At 36.9% G+C, this 18135-nt stretch overlaps 1 protein-coding gene across 4 annotated transcripts in view; it reads right to left on the reverse strand.

Moving 5' to 3' along the window:
* Positions 1-7949: 7949 nt before the first annotated feature.
* Positions 7950-18135, reverse strand: part of BRD10 (bromodomain containing 10) — a 104334-nt gene continuing 94148 nt past the window's right edge. For all 4 annotated transcript variants that reach the window (XM_027105841.1, XM_027105840.1, XM_027105839.1 and 1 more), the window contains 3 exons: positions 17771-17886; positions 13372-13562; positions 7950-12243 (listed from right to left, as the gene is read on the reverse strand). In XM_027105841.1, coding sequence (XP_026961642.1) covers positions 8600-12243; positions 13372-13562; positions 17771-17886 — 3951 coding nt within the window. In that variant the 3' untranslated portion in view covers positions 7950-8599. The remainder of the gene's footprint in view (positions 12244-13371; positions 13563-17770; positions 17887-18135) is intronic.

An 18135-nucleotide genomic window follows, 5' to 3' on the forward strand; every position in this document is an offset into this window, starting at 1 on the left:
GGGAGATCTTTCAAGTGTGTGTTCTGGGATCATCTGATTTCTTTTTAAGTTGAAATATGGCTAGTAACTAACAAACTGCTATTCTGATTTTTGAAGACGCAGCCTCTTGACCTACATGAACTCTAACAGGACTGTTGCAGGTGAGTCTGTGCTGCAGAGCACTCACAAAGGATACCTTTACAGGTTTAAGACCAAGAGCTAAATGACCTACCAAATTATAGTCAGATTCACCTGATCAGGAAAGTGTCAGTAATGTCTCTTTGTCTTCTAAAATTCCATGATGCTACAATAATATACTGCAGAGATCCTGTATCTTCAGCAATACATATCGTGCAGTTCTAATCACATTTCACTTCAAGGATCAATGCTATGATAATTAATGACAAGAACTTTCTGTTAAGCCAGAAGGTGGTGTAAGGACTTGGAAACAAGTAAAAGCTACTGTAGTTTGGTTGATGTCTTGTCTTAAATATTCCAAAGGCAATTTAGCTCCTTTGAGCTCCCAAATCCCTCTCAAAAGCACATGCAGAAGAAATCATAAGGGACCAGAAATTCTGGAATGGTGTCATTATTTGTATAAAAATATTGCAATTTATCTGTGTGACATCTACATAACATCTGTCTGTTTTTCTTTTCACTGAAAAATTTTTTTGGCTTAACTTATATCGCCATCCTAAATGGAAAATCAGTATCATTTTTCGTAAGTAGAGGATGATTATAAAAAATGAAGATAATGAAAGCAAATTACTTTTATTGAAACCTAGGAAGATACTGATGGTCACAGAATGCTGTCAACTTGAAACGTGCCCTCGTTATTAAAGAGGGAGATTAGCAAGAATCAGAGAAAATCTTTTGACCTAATTAGAAGGCTTGCAAGAGAAAGAAATGACTTGCTCACTCTGTGATTCACTGTTGTTTAATGCCAAGTCAGTAAACCACCTAAAATCACCTTGTGTCATTGGAAACGCCAGTGTGGCATAACTGCATCATTTTCACCAAAAGACAAGATTGCACAGAGGAGAAAAAACACTGAATAAAGAGACATTACACACACTGAAAAAAAATGTCATTCCACAAAATACTAAAAGACCCTCCCCCACTGCCTTTCCTGATTCTGTCCAGTCTTAACACTTAAAATAAGCCCTCTCCCTCCCGTTTTCAAACAAATAAATTCTGAAAAAGAAAAGTTCATTAGGATTTGGCCAGCATCTGTCCTCATGACAGGGCCCTGTCTGAGCCTCAATCCTCCCCTTCTTATAGAAGAACCTGTGCCCCCCCAAGACCAACCACAGCTGCTTATTTATTTACTATTGTGTGTCACTGAATCACCCCTTCACCCTGCTATAACCAATCCTCCTGTAATAAAAGTGTTAGTGGGAATGTAAAAAAAATTTTTTTTGACAAAAAATAAAGTTGGATCCCTATCTCACACCATTACAAAAATTAGCTCAAAAAAAAAATCATAGAGCTAAGTATAGGAGTTAAGACTACTCCTTAGTTAAGATTTCTCCTTGTTTCTCTTAGGAGAAAACAAAAGAGTAAATCTTTGCAACGTTAGATTTGGTAATGGTTTCTTAGTTATGATGCAAAACCACAAGTAATGTTGGTAAATTGGAATTCATCAAAATTAAAAGCGCTGTGCTTCAAATGAAGGACAAATCAAGAAGGAGAAGACACACAGCACTGGGAGAAAATATCTGCAAGTGATATAACCGATAAGGGAATTGTATGTGGTATATATAAGTAACTCTTACAACTCAACAATAAAAAGAAAACCCAATTACAAAGTGAGCACATTTACCTCATTACTTATTTCTCTATATATTGAAAATCATGAGTTCACACTGATAACTCCAATCTTAAATCAACTACAAAGGGTTCATTCTAACTTTTTTCATTCTGATCTCTTTTCATATTTTTAAATCAATTTCTCCCCATAGTGAGAAAGTGGCTTCTGTTAATCTCAGATTACCAATTTACTGCATGAATCACCTTTGTATGTAAGCATTTCACCATCTATCTTTCATGCCGTCCCACCCCCCTCAACAGATGCCCTCCAGTCCTTATTCAGACCTCGAAGTCTTGCTGTGGACCACCACCAGCTCCCTAACCGGAACACACCTTTCCCTGCTCAGGCGCCAATACCCCGTGCCCAAGCTTCTAACTATGGCTGCCTCCCCCTGACATAGACCTGCTATGGTACCCCCCGTTCAAACATCCAGATATTGGCCTCATGTGGCCAACAAATAAATAAATAAATAAAATTAGGAGAGAGAAAAGGTATTCTTAAAAAAAAACCCCAAAAACAAAAAAAGTGTGATGCAAATTTGCATAAAATCAAAATCAATCAAGGAGAGAATTTACTGCATATAAACCGAGAAGAAATGTCCCAAAGTGCACAAAAATATTAGTCATATACATCAGAAACATGACCCCTAGAAGGGATGGCCTTGAGAAAGAGTTGGAAAGAAGCACTTCCTTTTATCAAAGCTGGATTGTCTCCCATGAGAAAAAAGCTCAAGAAAGTTGTTCGGCAGCTTGGCTGAGTGCAAGTTCACTGAGCTAAGAAAATAATCAAAACAGACAAAAATTGGCTGAAGCAGTTTAAATTCCAGCTTTTCCCAAGTTGCCCCCACTGTTCCACATGCAGCCCTGGTCAGAGGTGGGAGAGTATCAGGAGACTCCCTGAATCATCAGGTCCCAAAGGAAGGGAGAGGTTTCAGCTGTGAGGGCTCAGGCATGAGCATCACCTGCAGGTCTGATTCAGGTTTACAGTAGCCAACTCCTAAACATCCATAGCAGGACATCTGTGTTTTCTCTCTTTAAAAATAATTTAAATAAATCTCTTTTCAGATGAACTGCTTTTACTTCATTGATGCTACATTTGCTCAAATTGAAGTTTGATAGAATTGTAATTCCTAAGATAGTGTTTTGCAAATCTAGATGGTTATAATAAAAGTCTTACGGATATCAGACCATTAGACTCTAGAATTAGATCCATATATGTACTGTATTTAGGTTGAACTAAATGGTCCACTATTATTTAACCCATAATTGAATTTTTATATGATCAGGGAGAGACATTTAAATCAATAAAGACCATTTATATATGCTATGAACTGTCAGAAGAAATCTGTAAAAAAAAAAAACTACTTATCTCAATAAATTTTGATTTAAAAAGTGATATAAAACAAGAACCCCACCGAACGTAAATTGATACAGCCACTGTGGAGAACACTATGGACGTTCCTTAAAAAACTAAAAATAGAATTACTATATGCCCCAGCAATCCCACTACTGGGCACACACCCAGAGAAAACCATAATTCAAAAAGACACATGCACCCCAATGTTCATTGCAGCACTATTTACAATAGTCAGGTCATGGAAGCCACCTAAATGCCCATTGACAGACGAATGGATAAAGATGTGGTACATATATACAATGGAATATTACTCAGCCATAAAAAGGAATGCAATTGGGTCATTTGTAGAGATGTGGATGGACCCAGAGACTGTCATACAGAGTGAAGTCAGTCAGAAAGAGAAAAACAAATATCATATATTAACGCATATACGTGGAACCTAGAAAAATGGTACAGATGAACTGGTTTGCAGGGCAGAAATAGAGACACAGATGTAGAGAACAAATGTATGGACACCAAGGGGGGAAGCGGGGTGGGGGGAGGGGGGTGGGATGAATTGGGAGATTGGGATAGACATGTATACACTAATATGTATAAAATGGATGACTAGTAAGAAACTGCTATACAAAACAATAAAGTAAAATTTTAAAAAAACTGATACTTCTTCAGAAGTTTTTATTTTCATATGGTTTTCCACCGATATGCTCATAGTGGATGAACCAACAGAATGTTCCAACATTCCAGGTGCTAAAAGATTGCTATGAGAACCATCTTTCCACTTTGCAGTCGCAAATAAAATTCTTTTTTTAAAAAACAAAACAAAAAAACCCCAAAACAAGAACCCCACCAAAAACAAAACCCCAAACAAAATTGAAAAAAACATCACCCCCAAATGAACCTATTAGTATTTTCATTAGTTTAGCACTAAACTCATAGATTAATTTAGGGGAGATAACACTTTGTTCATGATATTTTGTTGCTTAAATGTTTCTAAATTTTATAGTCGAAAAGCTTTCCCTTTAAAAATCCCCTTTCTCTATCCTTTCCAATCTAAATAGTGTCCATCTTTTTTCCCCTCTTAACCTCTCTGTTGCTACCATTACTGCCAGGTGACAGGTCTTCACATCACCTGCTCAACTCACCGAGTAATCAATTGGCCTCCCTGTCTCTAGTCAGGTGAATGATCGCAGCTACTATTTATTAACATTTACTATGTGGCAGGCATTATCTTATCTAATTCTCATAGCAATCCTGAATGGTAGTCCTGGGTGGTACTTTAGTAATCTTCACCTTACATGTGAATGTCACTTTTGCTTCCAGTCCTCTTAACCCGTAATATTCTATTCAAACCCAGTTGCTCTGTTCCTTATATGTTCCTTGTGCTTCTCTTTTTTAAGAACTTGAGGTACAATTGACATATAACCACAATAAGTTAACACTCACCACACAGAGTTACAATTTTTTCTTCTTGTGATGAGAACTTTTAAGATCTACTCTCTTAGCAACTTTCAAATATACAATAGAGTATTGTTAACTTCCTTGTGATATTGTGAGACTGAGTCTCTGCAGGCTTGGTTCTAAACATACTTTGTCCCGTCACAAACGCCACCTTGTGTTTGAAACCTCTGGCACCTCCCTACTAAACTCTTAGTTCTTTATTCCTCTGACATTTACTTTTAGCTTGTTATATTCTTTTGATTTTTGTGTTGAGGACCGGGAAGGGATCTTACTTATCTATGCTGTTCCTACATCTTTTGTACTATATGGTTCTCAATAAATGTGTAGAATGAATTTATACAACTCTCTGATTTTATGTTGATAATTATGCTTTTGAGTTCATGTTGATAACTGCATTAAGAATGATATTAAAGATTACATACAGAAGAACACACAGTTTTGGTTCTGCAGAACCAAAAAACTGTAGATTTTTTTCACAGTTTGTCTCCAAGTTAAACTATAAGAACCTGAACCATGCCATGCCCTTCAGCTTTCTTGTTAATAAACAAGCAAGCATCAAGCACCATGGTGTGCATAGTAAGTGGTTTTTGAACAAATGAAGAAAAATACCTGGGGCAGATGACAGCATTATAGTGACAATGAGGCTCCAGGTTCAGGTGTTGGCAATACAACCTCTGGAAAGAACTTAAAGTGAGTTATGTATCATTTCTATGTTACAGTACAGTATAACTTTGAATAACTAAACTCCCCATCAAATTTCTTAGATCACTTTCAGATCCTGCCATCTTCTCAAGCTTTTAATATTAAGTATTTCTAAATTCATTCTAAGTCAATGATATAGTAGATCAAACAAACATTTCCATTTATCTTAGTGTATATTATAGCCATCGCTGCTTTGATCATAAAACTATTGATGTCAATTACTTATTAAATATATCAATAAAATTGGAATCTTGGAATGAAAGCAGGAATCTAAGCAGCCACTTAGTATTTTATATATATATATATATATAAAATCACAAAGGAAAGTTTTTTTGGTAGGAAAAATCATAGGGAATGAGAGAAAAGAGCTAACACATGAGAAGGAGGTATGTTATTTCAGCATGTTTTATCTTAGCATTTAAAATGATATTGAATACTGACATCCAAATGGCCTACTAATTCTATACTAAGGGTAGAAACACCCTTCCAGGACCATGAAGTCTTTCAGGTAGCATTGTGGTGACTTTTCTTCCTTTACATGAATGCTTTAATAGATGACCTTTAAGAATACTTAAAAACACTGAACACAAAGAACTGAGGAATTTGACTTTGTACTCTCTGGCCAAGATCCCAGAAATCCACATGACCTTCCAAACTGGAGGCAAAGGAAAAGGAATTTGACTTTTTGATTACATAATCCATTAATTTAGTCAAACTTCTAGTAAAAATGGGGCATTATTTTTTTTAAAAGTAAACTAGACCTTAAATAATATAAGAAGCTAACTAGATTCCTCACTCATTCAACAAATACATATTGAATATCTACTATGTGCCAGTTGCTAGGGTGACAATGATGAAGATGACTGACAAGGTCTCTCTCTTTTAAAAAATGACAGGCATTAAATAATTGCATACAGATCATTTTATTACAGTTGTGAAGGAGTACTATGCATTTCTCACACTATGACCTCAATCTCTGAGTGACTGCAATAGCATGATGCTGGCTGGGGTAAGGAGTGGGAGTTATGTAATATGTAATGAGAACCTGAAATGAAACATTAAGTTAAAGGGAACATCTGGGAAGATCTTGAGGTCTTGAACTTTCTAGGAACTAAAAGAAAGCTAGAGTACAGAAAGCAAAGGGGAGAGTCAATTGAAACGAAGCTGGAGAGGTAAGCAGGAACAGACTGAAGAGCCTTTTAGGCTCTAAAAGCCTAAACGGGGAGCAGGGACTTTAAGGTTCACCAGATCACATAGAGCTTTGAAAGTCATATTAGGATTCTGATTTAGGAGTCAGAAAAGAATTAGTGGTTAATAAGTGAGGGGCCTTCACTGGGAATAAAGTGTGTCATAAGTAATTCGGTAAATTCGTTTCTGGAAGTGGTGTAGAGAATTGTTTTCAGACAAAAGATGAATAGTTTTAGGTTGTTTTGTTTTAAAAAATTGAGTAGGTAAATACATTCATTTATTGTGCACCGTGTATGTACAATGCAATGTACTTCAAACATCACCCACTTCCCCCTGAAATCCAAGGTTTCTAAACTGACAAGGAAAGGGGGAAGGTGACTACGGAGTGAAGCATAGACATGATCAGCAAAGGTACTGTCTTAGAGTATAAATCTAGGCTTTTGAGAGCCTTTAGCAACTTTCCAGGAATACCCTCACTGCCCTCTTCAACTAATAAACTTCAATGTAGTTTCAAAAGAAGTCTTTAGGCCTACTCTTCAACCCTAGACTACAACTCCATGTGATCAGGTTTAATAGTATCATTATAAATGGGATGTGGATGAGTTTACAATCAGTATCCCAAAAAAGATAATGGATATAAACATCAAGTAAGTATAAAATCTACCTTTTATTTAAAATGAGGCAAATTCTGAAATACCATAAAGTTGAACCCCAAGAATAAGCTGGTCCATATAAACATTGCTTTACAATGGAATTTAAGTAACTGCTCTGTAATTGAAAAATACACACAAAAAGAGAGTACTTATAAATAATTGAAAGTGTTCACATTCATTTGTCATTCTAAACAAACAAAAAAAATTCACGTTTTTAAATATCATTTTGGAAAATCAGTCAACTATGAACCAACCCCTCAATGTAAAAATAAATGTATTGGGGGAAACTAGGTGAAGGGTACCCCAAGCCTCTCTGTACTATCATTGCAACTTCCTGTAAATCTAAAATTATTTAAAAATAAAAAGTTAAAAAAACATATTTGGGATGTATAAACACAGACCAAACACACTGGCCTTTAAGATTACTTATTTTGATCAATGTAGAATCTGGTGGTGGATTAAGAGAAAAAAGTTAAAACAATGAAATCTAGAGTGAAATTTTAAAGCAGAAGTAATGTAAAGTTATGCAGAAATGATTTTAAGCATTAGGTTCAAATACTGGCTATACCACCAACTAGCTGAGTGACCTAGGGCACATCATTTAAGCTCTCAAGAGTACTGTGAAAGTCAAATGAGATATGTGGAAGTAAAGTTCATAAATTCTAAAGCCTTGTACAAATGCTATTATTAATTCAAATTTCCTAGCCTAAATTCCTTTTTGTAAAGATCTGTCCTCATCTTCTATCATGTAGTCTTTCAATGGAACAAGAACGCACTTTAAAAATGGTATTCAAACAAGGAAATACAGCAACTCAGTTTATTACATGCAGATTCTTCTGCATTGATGCTAACAGTTCACTGGTCCAAAATTACTAAAATACTTAAAAAACTATACATTATGTAAACAAAACATAAATAAGACAGCATAGTTCTTTGTACATATAGTTTAGTAGAGGTTGTTAAGGATTTAGGAATATGTACAATTTTACACAATGGACTGCATTTTCACAATGCATAAATATATATATATATATTTTTTCTTACAGAAACAAAAATAAGATTCCACTAAAGACACAGAATACCATATTGTAGAGCCACGCCGCAACAGTCCAAATTCAAGAAGAAACATGTCAATGCAAGTGTGCAAAAGCCTAGCTTACTCCAAACTAGTCAAATTTGACTTTGTTCAATTCATGTTATATAGACAGGTAAGTCCTGTCTATTTTAAACAAATAACCTTTGAAAACATACTCATATCAATGAGTGAAATGGAACAGATTTTTCCCTCCCCAAGAAAAACAAAGCCTTGTTGCAAGCTAATGAAAAGATACATTAAAACACACATACACACACACACAAACTATGTATGTTTTCAACAGTATAATAAAGTTAAAATGTTTATGGGAGTCAAAACAATGCCCCATTATTTAAAAACTGGCTCGTTTAGTCTAATTCAAGATGCAGCTGTGTCAGGCTTCTCTAAGCCAGATGACTGAAAAGCAGGGAAGACAGAGGCAGGATTTCGACTGGCAGATACAACAATTTGAGAGAGTGATGAAGAGAGTGAAGAAACCTTAGATGATGGAGTATTTATGGTATTCAAAATGGCTCCTTCTGGGCTGACCAACAATTTTTTGACTGATGTATCCAAATGAAATACTGAAGTGCTACTCGGCAGTGAAGGATTACTAGAGCAAATGGCAGAAACCAAAGATGTCTTAGCCAAAAGAGTAGCTGGAGGAGACTTAATTACTGAAGTCAATGACACTGTTGGTGCAGGAGGTGGTATAGAAACTTCAGCAGCTGGGTTTATGATCTGTGGTGCTGCATGTACTGTGGGTAGAGAACTTGCATTCCCAAGAGAGTTTACAATTTTTGTAGAGCTTCTTAGAGAATGTTTCACAGGTTGCCCACTTAAAGAATTATTTGATGCTAGCGTGATCTTCTGGGCCAGGTTATCTACCGGTGTAGGCTGAATGCCTTGGCCACTGTTAAGAACTAAGGGAGGTCCGTATTTTGGATTAGTGGATATAAGGAGAACATGGCTGCCAGCTCCAAGACCTTGTGGTGGAACAATAAAGCGGGTTCCGTTAATCATGATTTGTGTGCCAGGTGCCAAAGGCGTACTGGTATTGATGACTATTTTTTGCTGAATACAAGGCTCACTGAACTGGCCCCCTGCCACACTAGTTACATTTGATGGTGCTGCACCAGTGTGAACGGCAGTGCCAGCTGGAGCAGAACTGTAACTGGGGGTTGATTTTACGAAAGCAGGGGACAGTTGCTGGTTTGGCAGAGAAGCAAAATTGGAAATGTTAATTATTTTACCTGGATTCGGTGAAAGGGATGGAAATTCAGTTTGAGGTTTATTTGTGTTTATACTTGTTGGCACTGTAGTTGAAACCCCTGGTGACTGAAACTGGACGGAAGTCCGAGATTGTCTTTTAGAAAGAGATACAGAACGTGTGGCTCCTGGTACTGTTGCGGCTTGTGGAACTGTGTTGATTATTTTAGGGGATACAGTCACAGATGTAGGCAAGGCAACTGTAACAGGGATTTGCAAAGCTGATGTCAGACATTTAGGAGACACTGTTGGTTGTGTATTTGAAATCAGAACAGATGATGCAAGATGTCCTGTTTTCACAGTTGATATAGCCACAGTGTTTCCGAGATTTGACGTGCAAAGTCTATTTGACAAAATAGGCATAATTCTTGAAGAGGTATCATTTCCACTGACTAAAACAGGAGGTCGTGTCCCAACTGAGGCAGAGGTTGAGGTCACTGAAAGAGAACCCAAAGATACATTTGCTCCTGTTACTGAAAACATGTTTACTGTTCTTGAAGCAGAAACCACTGATTCATTAACAGGAGTAATATTTTGACTCACAAAATTTGAGCTTACTGGAATTGAATTACCAATTGTTGACAGCGGCAAAACATAGCCCTTGGTACTTTTTTCTTCTCCTTTTGGGGTTACATTTTGCAATAGGTTAATTGATGGTATAGCTGGCACACTGCCTGAAGTATTTACAATTGCTTGGCCTATGTTTAGCCCAATTTTCACATCTTTTATCTGAGACACAGTTGGTGACGAATTTATTTTTATTGGTGCTCCCACTGTAGATGGAATTAGTACTATCTGGGGCTGCTCTGGAGCCTTAACATATGTTTTACTCAAGGGAGGAGGAAGAGTTTGTTTTAATGGTTCTGCCACAATAGTTGGGGTTGAAGTGCCACTGGGAATTGCAGCATTAATAAAAACTAATTTCTGGGCAGGAACACTTGCAGATGTTGGTGCAGGTGCCACATTAGTTGCAGTTCCACTGCCAGAAGAAAGAATAGATGGAGCTGACACCAGCATAAGTTTCTGAACTGGAGTCCCACTGACCATATCTTCATTTGTTGCTGCTGTTGCTTCTGATCTTGTAACAGGGTAACTTTTTGTGACATAATCTACTTGTTGCTGTTTAGCTGGTGTATGAATAACATTTGCACTGGTTTGTCCAAAATTTCCTGTTGATATGCTAATTACGCTTACTGAACTATTTGCTGTTGATGGTAGGAGAGTGCTAGAAGAAACAGAAGACTTTAAGGGAGAGGAGGGCATGTGTGAAGTTTTATCTATCATGTGCCCCAAATTACTACTGCAGGAAGGTTGGCTTAATGTAAATTTAAGATTTTTCCCCGTGGATGGATTAAAGCCAGCTGGAATGGAAACAGAAGTAGGTGCTTGGCCAAAAGGTGGGAGACTAGATGTAGCAGTTGTTCCAGCTACTGGCGAAAAAGCAGAGGATGATGAAGTTGCTGATTTTGGCACTAGAAATGCCTGAAGCTGAGGAGCAAAAGTAAAAACTGAACTTGAAGATAAACTATTGGATGAATTTTGATCTGGATTGGTCTGTACTTTTACAACTCCAGTGTTCCCACCTCGTGTCCTAACAAGAATTGACTGTGAATCTCTTATGCATACAGTTTTCAGTTCTTGCTTTGCTTCAGAAGAATCAGCAGTTTGTTGTGCAAAACAGTTGAGGGAACTACTGGGATTTGTAGATCCATTTAGTGTTGTTGCTGATAACTGAGGCTGAACTGTTGAGGAAATGGTGGGTGAAGCAATGGGCTGGGGGAATGTGGCTGCTGAAACTGCATTCTTGACTTTTCCTGCCTCACTCTGGCTAGTCTTAACTGGTGGTGTTAATAAATTACTTACGGAGGTTACAGGTGTCAAAGGCTGTGGTCTAGCATTACTCACATTTGACAAAGGTGTAACTGTCTTGTTGAAAGCTGTATTAGGTAGTTGGGTAGAAACAGTTCCTGTTGGGTTGACAAGAACTGATGCTAAAGAAGAGTTTACATTTGCTGTCTGTGGGAAAGATGAACCATGTCGTTCTGTACCTTTTTGTTGAAGTGGTGGTATTTCTTTTGCAACTGCTTTCCCTTCCTTGTGCTGAATTACAAAATTCTTAGGCAGAATGAGAACCTGCTGCATGATTTTTTCTCCTGTTTTAGGATCCAGCATAGGTTGCATCTGAATCTTTACAGAGCTGTTATGAAGATCTATGGGCAACCACTGGCCACAGGGCATTTTGTACACCATCTGTAAAGGACCTTTTGTACTGGTATGGCAGGTCAATGCTGGCTTTATGGGGCTTGCTTCTGGAGGAGATATAACTGGCTTTTCCACAGCAGGAGCACTTCTACCTGTGGAAGGGGGCAGTTGATTTGTTAAGGTCACTTTGTTCCCAATATTCTTTGCAAGCAAGGCCTGAATAGGTTTGGTCCCTTTCTGGAGAGTAGACACTGGTGTTGAATCCAATGAGGCAAATGACTCTGGAAACAGTGGCTCTGTATGCTTTGATTCATTCAAACAGTCAATTTGCATATCACCTTCTACAGTCTCAACTGTTGTCTCATCTGTGCTTAACTTTGTTTTCTTCCTTGGGGAAAGCTCTTTTGTGCTATCATCCAGATAATTAGTTTGTTTGGACTGCCGTTTAAGTGTTTTAGGCAGTGTCTTAGGTACATCTTTAGAAGGCAATTCTTTTTTCAGCAACTTGCTTCTGGCCATAGGTAAATCTATTTCTGACAATTTCATATCATCTGAAAATTATAAAACAAGCATTTTGTTTATATAAAACAGCAACTGAATAGCAATGGTAAGACCAATTATAAAAAAGAAAGTCAATCTTTGAACAAGCAATTTATTAAGAAATCTGCAGGGCGATTCAAAAGTCTCAGTACCACTGATGGAAATTAAGGTAAGGTGAGCTTTAACATGGTAATCCTGACATTGTAACCATTCCGAAGAACAACGTATTATTAATAAGGAAATTATTTTTGATCAAATTCTGCTGCCAATACAAGTGTAAAAGGAAAGTTTACATCTTTTAAAGAGATACTCAAGCCAGCAATTAGGACTCAGGATTTAGATTTGGAAAGGAATCTAGTCTAGTGCTCTCCTTCTAGATAGGGAAACCTTCGTATCAAAGAGAGATGGTTCTCCATATTTTCTATTTTTAGAGAGAGACTCTACGGAATAAAAAATGTCCAGCTTTTTCTGGTGTTTAATTATTCCTACAGTAAAAAATTTATGTTCATATCTGATCAAACTGGGTTGATGAGAAGTTACTCTTTTTCAATTCACCAGACATGGAAAACAATAGGTTAATACATTTCTAACCAAAAATTTTTATACCTCTTAGATAACTAAAGAAAGTTATTTAACTAGATTTACAGAATAAAATAATCTGATAAGTTGAAATGAATTACAGATCATCTAATCCAGCCTCCTTATAAGAATGAGGTGTTCACTCTGGTCTTATTAGGCCATCAACCTTGATCATTCCTCATAAAAAAAAAAAAATCTTCACAATTATCAGGGACTTGACAAGTTCCATTTAAAGCAAACATCAGAAATAGTGCTTCAAAATTAATAATAATAAAAAGAAGAGGCTAAACCTATTTCAAAGGGACGCATATCAATGATGTGTGGTCTGTAATGAGCAATAACATGCCTACAGTTTGGAGTCAGGCACTGACTCCAGAAACTCCTAGAACAGTAATAATGACTCCAAAGAACCTTTAATAAGACATTAGTACACCTTCAAACATAACAGATTTTCCCAATCAATGAACTTCATTAACTAGATTATCCTTTATCTCCACAAAAGATACTAAAATTTCTCTTTGTGCTTTTAGTGTTGTGTTAAAGAAAGTTTTAATGCCTACCTGAATCAAAATGATCCTTCTCCAGGATATCTAGAGGTTCTGTGGTGTCTATAGACTTGCTACTGAGTTCTACTTTTGGAGATTCTTTTCCAGGATCTCCTTCACCTTCTTCAGCAGTCCACAGTTCTCCAGTAAATTTATCGTGATCAGGCTGTCTTCTGAAATCATCATAGTCTTTTTTTAGGCGACTCCTGAAGAAAAATATTCGACACAACAAACAATACATACGTATTGAACTCTTGGAAGCTAAAGTACCTTCTAACGTTTTAAGCTATATTTTAGTATTTTCAATTAAGTCACTAAACCTATGTTTTAACCAAGTGTGTCTAAGATGCCAATGACTATTGTTCAAGAAGACAAAACACAGGGTGTAGGCATAAGAAACTTAAAAAAATATATGTGCAATTTCAGAATAAAGTGTTCGAACATATACCTATTTGTCTTTCTAAAGGCTGCTGTTAGACCTATTAAATGAGAAAAAAGTAATTTTTTTTCTAGCTGCACTGATAGAAATAGATTTGAGATAGTCTTAAAACTGCTGATTATAATATAGTTTAAAAGGTCATTTAAAAGAGTTAATCAAAAAGTTCTAAGAAACAGTGTGTATTATTTTTGACTGTTATACAAAGAGTAACAAACAAAAACAATCCATCATTTAATCCTGAGAGCAATCATACCTAAACCTTTGGGTCTCACTAGAAATTATTTTTTTAAATTAAGCATAGGGAAACAAAGCTGAAAAGTGATCTTTCAGAGATCCTTTTCACATAAAAACATAATACCTATGTTTCTATAACACTAAGAGAGATAGAAACATTTCCAAATGATTACATGATATTTTAGAGATCCTTTATTATTCATTTGCTTTCAACTGAGTTTCTCTATTTTACTTTTACCCTTTGTTTATTTTTGTTTTTTTTTTAAAAAATCTGAACATACATTCTCCAATTTACTTTTGCTACAAATTCCTATCTGTGTGGGACTTCCCTGGTGGTCCAGTGGTTAGGACTTCGCCTTCCAATGCAGGGGGTGTGGGTTCGACCCCTGGTCAGGGAGCTAGGATCCCACATGCCTCGTGGCCAAAAGGTCAAAACATAAAACAGAAGCAATGTTGTAACAAATTCAATAAAGACTTTGAAAATGGTCCACATCAAAAAAAAAAAATTCCTATGTGTGCATATTGGAGTTTAAATCTCACCTCTGTCACTCAACAGTTGTAAGACTTTGGGCAAGTTCCTTAAACTTTCTAAGCATCAGTTTACTTATTTGTACAATGAGGATAATAATAGCACTTACTTCGTAGTTTGTGTGGCACACAAATATTCAACAAATGTTAGTTAATAATTACTCTCAATTTATTTATCTTTCAATTATTGCTTAAGGGTTTTATAGAGCAGATGAGGGCTGTAAGATACTAGAGTGGGTTACCAAAGGATAACTGTAAAATTAATTTCATTTTAGTAATATCTATATGGGGGTAGTATAAAGTTCCTCCCTTCTCAGTCTTCTTCTCAACTCAGCTAATGACTTTGCTCCTTATTTCAGGGAAAATGGAAGCAATCAGACAAGAACTCTCATATGCTCACACCCCGTCTGCAACTTAAGACCTGCATCTGTACTCATATTCTCCATCTTCCTGTCTAAGCTAACCCTTCCAACTTATGCATCTTCTCTCACCTAGTCAAGAATCTCACTCAACCAAACATCCCTTCCATTGTCTGAGTTCATTTTTGCCTCTCTATTCAATCATTTCCACCAGTATACAAACATGTTATTTCTCCCATTAATAAAAACAAATCACCCAACTTGACTCCAACTTGTCCTTCCAGGTGCTGCCCTATTTCTCTGCTCTACTTTTATAGAAAAACTCCAGTTCCTCACCCCTAATTCTCTTGAACAGACTCCTTAGACTTTTACCCACATCTCTATCAACACAGCTCCTCAAGGTCATCAATGATATTGCCAAATTTAACAATGAATTCTCATCCTCATCTTCCTCAATCCATCATGAGCGGCCTCCTTTTTAAAACATCTTCTTTACCTGGTTTCTAAGACACCACTCTTGGTTATGCTCCTGCCTTGCTGAATACTCCTTCTCAGTCATTTCTGCTGAGTCCTGCCATCTCCATCACCTCTAACTGTTGGAATGTCCCAGGGTTCAGTCTCTCTTATCTATGCTCATATACTAGGTGATTTCTACCATCTCACAGCTTAAATATAATCTATATCCTGACAACCCCCAAATTTATACCTCCAGCCTGGCTTACTCCCTTTAACTGGGACTAATATGCTAAACTGCCTACTCAGTAACTCCAATTAGACATCTGAAAGGCATATCAAACTTAACAATCCGCCCCCTCCCCAAAACTACTTCTTTGTTTCCCCTATCTCAGCTAATGGCAATTGCATTATTCCAGTTGTTTAGATAAAAAATACTAGGCACCATCTTTTTCTCCTCATTTTTTCTGACACTCCATATGCAAGCCTTAAGGAAATTCCACCAGTCCTACTTTCAAGATCTATCCAGAATCCAAGCACTCCCTGCCGTCTGCATTGCTACTATCATGGTCCAAGCCACTATCATTTTTTGCCTGGACCACTACTATAGTGTAACTGACTTCCCTGCCTTTATCATCATCCCACACTACACTATCTCAACAGAACAGGCAGAGCGAGTGCTTTAAAACATAAGTCAGATCATGTACTTCCTCTGTTTAAAGCTCTTCAATGGCTTCTCATCTCAGAGTAAAAGCCAAAATCCTTAAACACGTAGGCTACCTTTCCCTATACTTCTCTGACTCTTGACTCTTACCACGTTCCTCCTCACTCACTCGGCTCTGGTTATTCTTGCCCCTTTGCATTTCCTATAAATGTCAATCATGCTTTTAACCTTAAGGCTTCTACATCTTCTTTTCTCTTAGATATCCACTTGGCTCTCTCCCCTATTTCCTTCTGGTCTCTTTTCAAACATCAACTCATCAGGGAAGCATTCTCCAACACCCTGGTAAATGACCAATCATTATTATCCCATCCAAACTAAGCATTTATTCCCCTTAACCTGCTTCATTTTTCTTCCCAGCACTTATCACCATCTGACATTTGAGTTTGTCTGTCTGAATAGATTTATAACTAGTAAGGAAATTGAATCAATAATCAAAAAAATCTCTAAACATTTCTCCAAAGATATATAAATTGCCATAAGCACATGAAAAAACACTCAATCTCACTAATCATTAGGGAAATGCAAATCCAAACTACAATGATATACCACCTCATATTCATTAGGATGGCAATTAAAAAAAATAAAATAGCAAATGTTGGTGAGGATGTGGAGAAGCTGGAACTCTTGTAACTGTTGGTGGGAATGTAACATTATACGGTCACTGTAGAAAACAGTATAGTAGTTCCTCAAAAAATTAAAAATAGAATTACCATATTCCTCTTCTAGGTATACACCCCAAAATTTGAAAGCAGGGTCTTGGATATTTGTACACCCATGTTCATAGCAGCATTATTCATAATAGCTAAAACATGAAAAGCCTCTCAAATGCCCATTACAGATGAATGGATAAGCACAATGTGGTATATGCATAAAATGCAATATTATTCAGCCTTTAAAAGGAAGTAACTTCTGACATATGCTGCAATATGGATGAACCCTGTGAACATTATGCTAAGTGAAATAAAGCCAGTCACAAAAAGACAAATATTTTGTACTATATGAGGTACTTAGTCAAAATCATAGATACAGAAAGTAGAATGGTGGTTGCCACGGGATGGGGGGAAGGGGGGAATAGGGAGTTATCGTTTAACAGGTATAGCGTTTCAGTTTCACAAGATGAAGTTCTGGAGATGGATGGGGTAACAGTGACACAACATCATGAATGTATTTAATATTACTGAACAGTACACTTAAAACTAGTGAAGATGGTAAATTTTATTTGTGCATTTTACCACAATGAAAAAAAAAACTGGGGGAGAAAAAACCACACAGTATAGAGTTTTGTTTAATCAATAGTACTTTGTCGGGGTTCCCTGGTGGTGCAGTGGTTGAGAGTCTGCCTGCCGATGCAGGGGACACGGGTTCGTGCCCCGGTCTGGGAAGATCCCACATGCCACGGAGCAGCTGGGCCCGTGAGCCATGGCCGCTGAGCCTGCGCGTCTGGAGCCTGTGCTCCGCAATGGGAGAGGCCACAACAGTGAGAGGCCCGTGTACCGCAAAAAAAAAAAAAAAAAAAGGTAATAGTACTTTGTCAGGGCTTAGGAGGTACCTTGTACACAGTAGGTACTCAAAACTATCTGAATTACAAATCAGTGGAAAACTATACTAAATGATACCAGGATCCCTTCCATAATCATAAAGTAAGAGTCTTAAAAAAGATAATAAAGCTTGATTTACCTGTTCCTTTGAAAAGCTTTCATTAACTTTGCTTCCCATGGCAGCAATTCATTTAAAAGACGTATCAATGTACTATGCAATTCTTTTACAGCTTGCCTCCGATGATACCATTTGCCCTAAAAAACACAATTTTAAAAGTAAATTCCTTAGACTGAATCCAAAAGTAAACGCCAAGACTTATTTTCTGAGTAAAATACAAAACAAAATGCCAATACCCATCAAATAAGTACATATCTCTTCTTCAGAAGGTTGCAGCAAGGAGGAAAATATCCTATAATAAATCTTCTTCGATATACTTTAAAGATTCTCAATTCTACAGGAGAAATCTAAAACCCATTTAATTAAACCAAGAGATAAAAATTTTT

Source organism: Aethalodelphis obliquidens, unplaced genomic scaffold (genome assembly GCF_003676395.1).
Source record: "Aethalodelphis obliquidens isolate GAN/ISIS:26980383/991018 unplaced genomic scaffold, ASM367639v1 scaffold7, whole genome shotgun sequence".
In the NCBI taxonomy this organism is placed as follows: domain Eukaryota; kingdom Metazoa; phylum Chordata; class Mammalia; order Artiodactyla; family Delphinidae; genus Aethalodelphis; species Aethalodelphis obliquidens.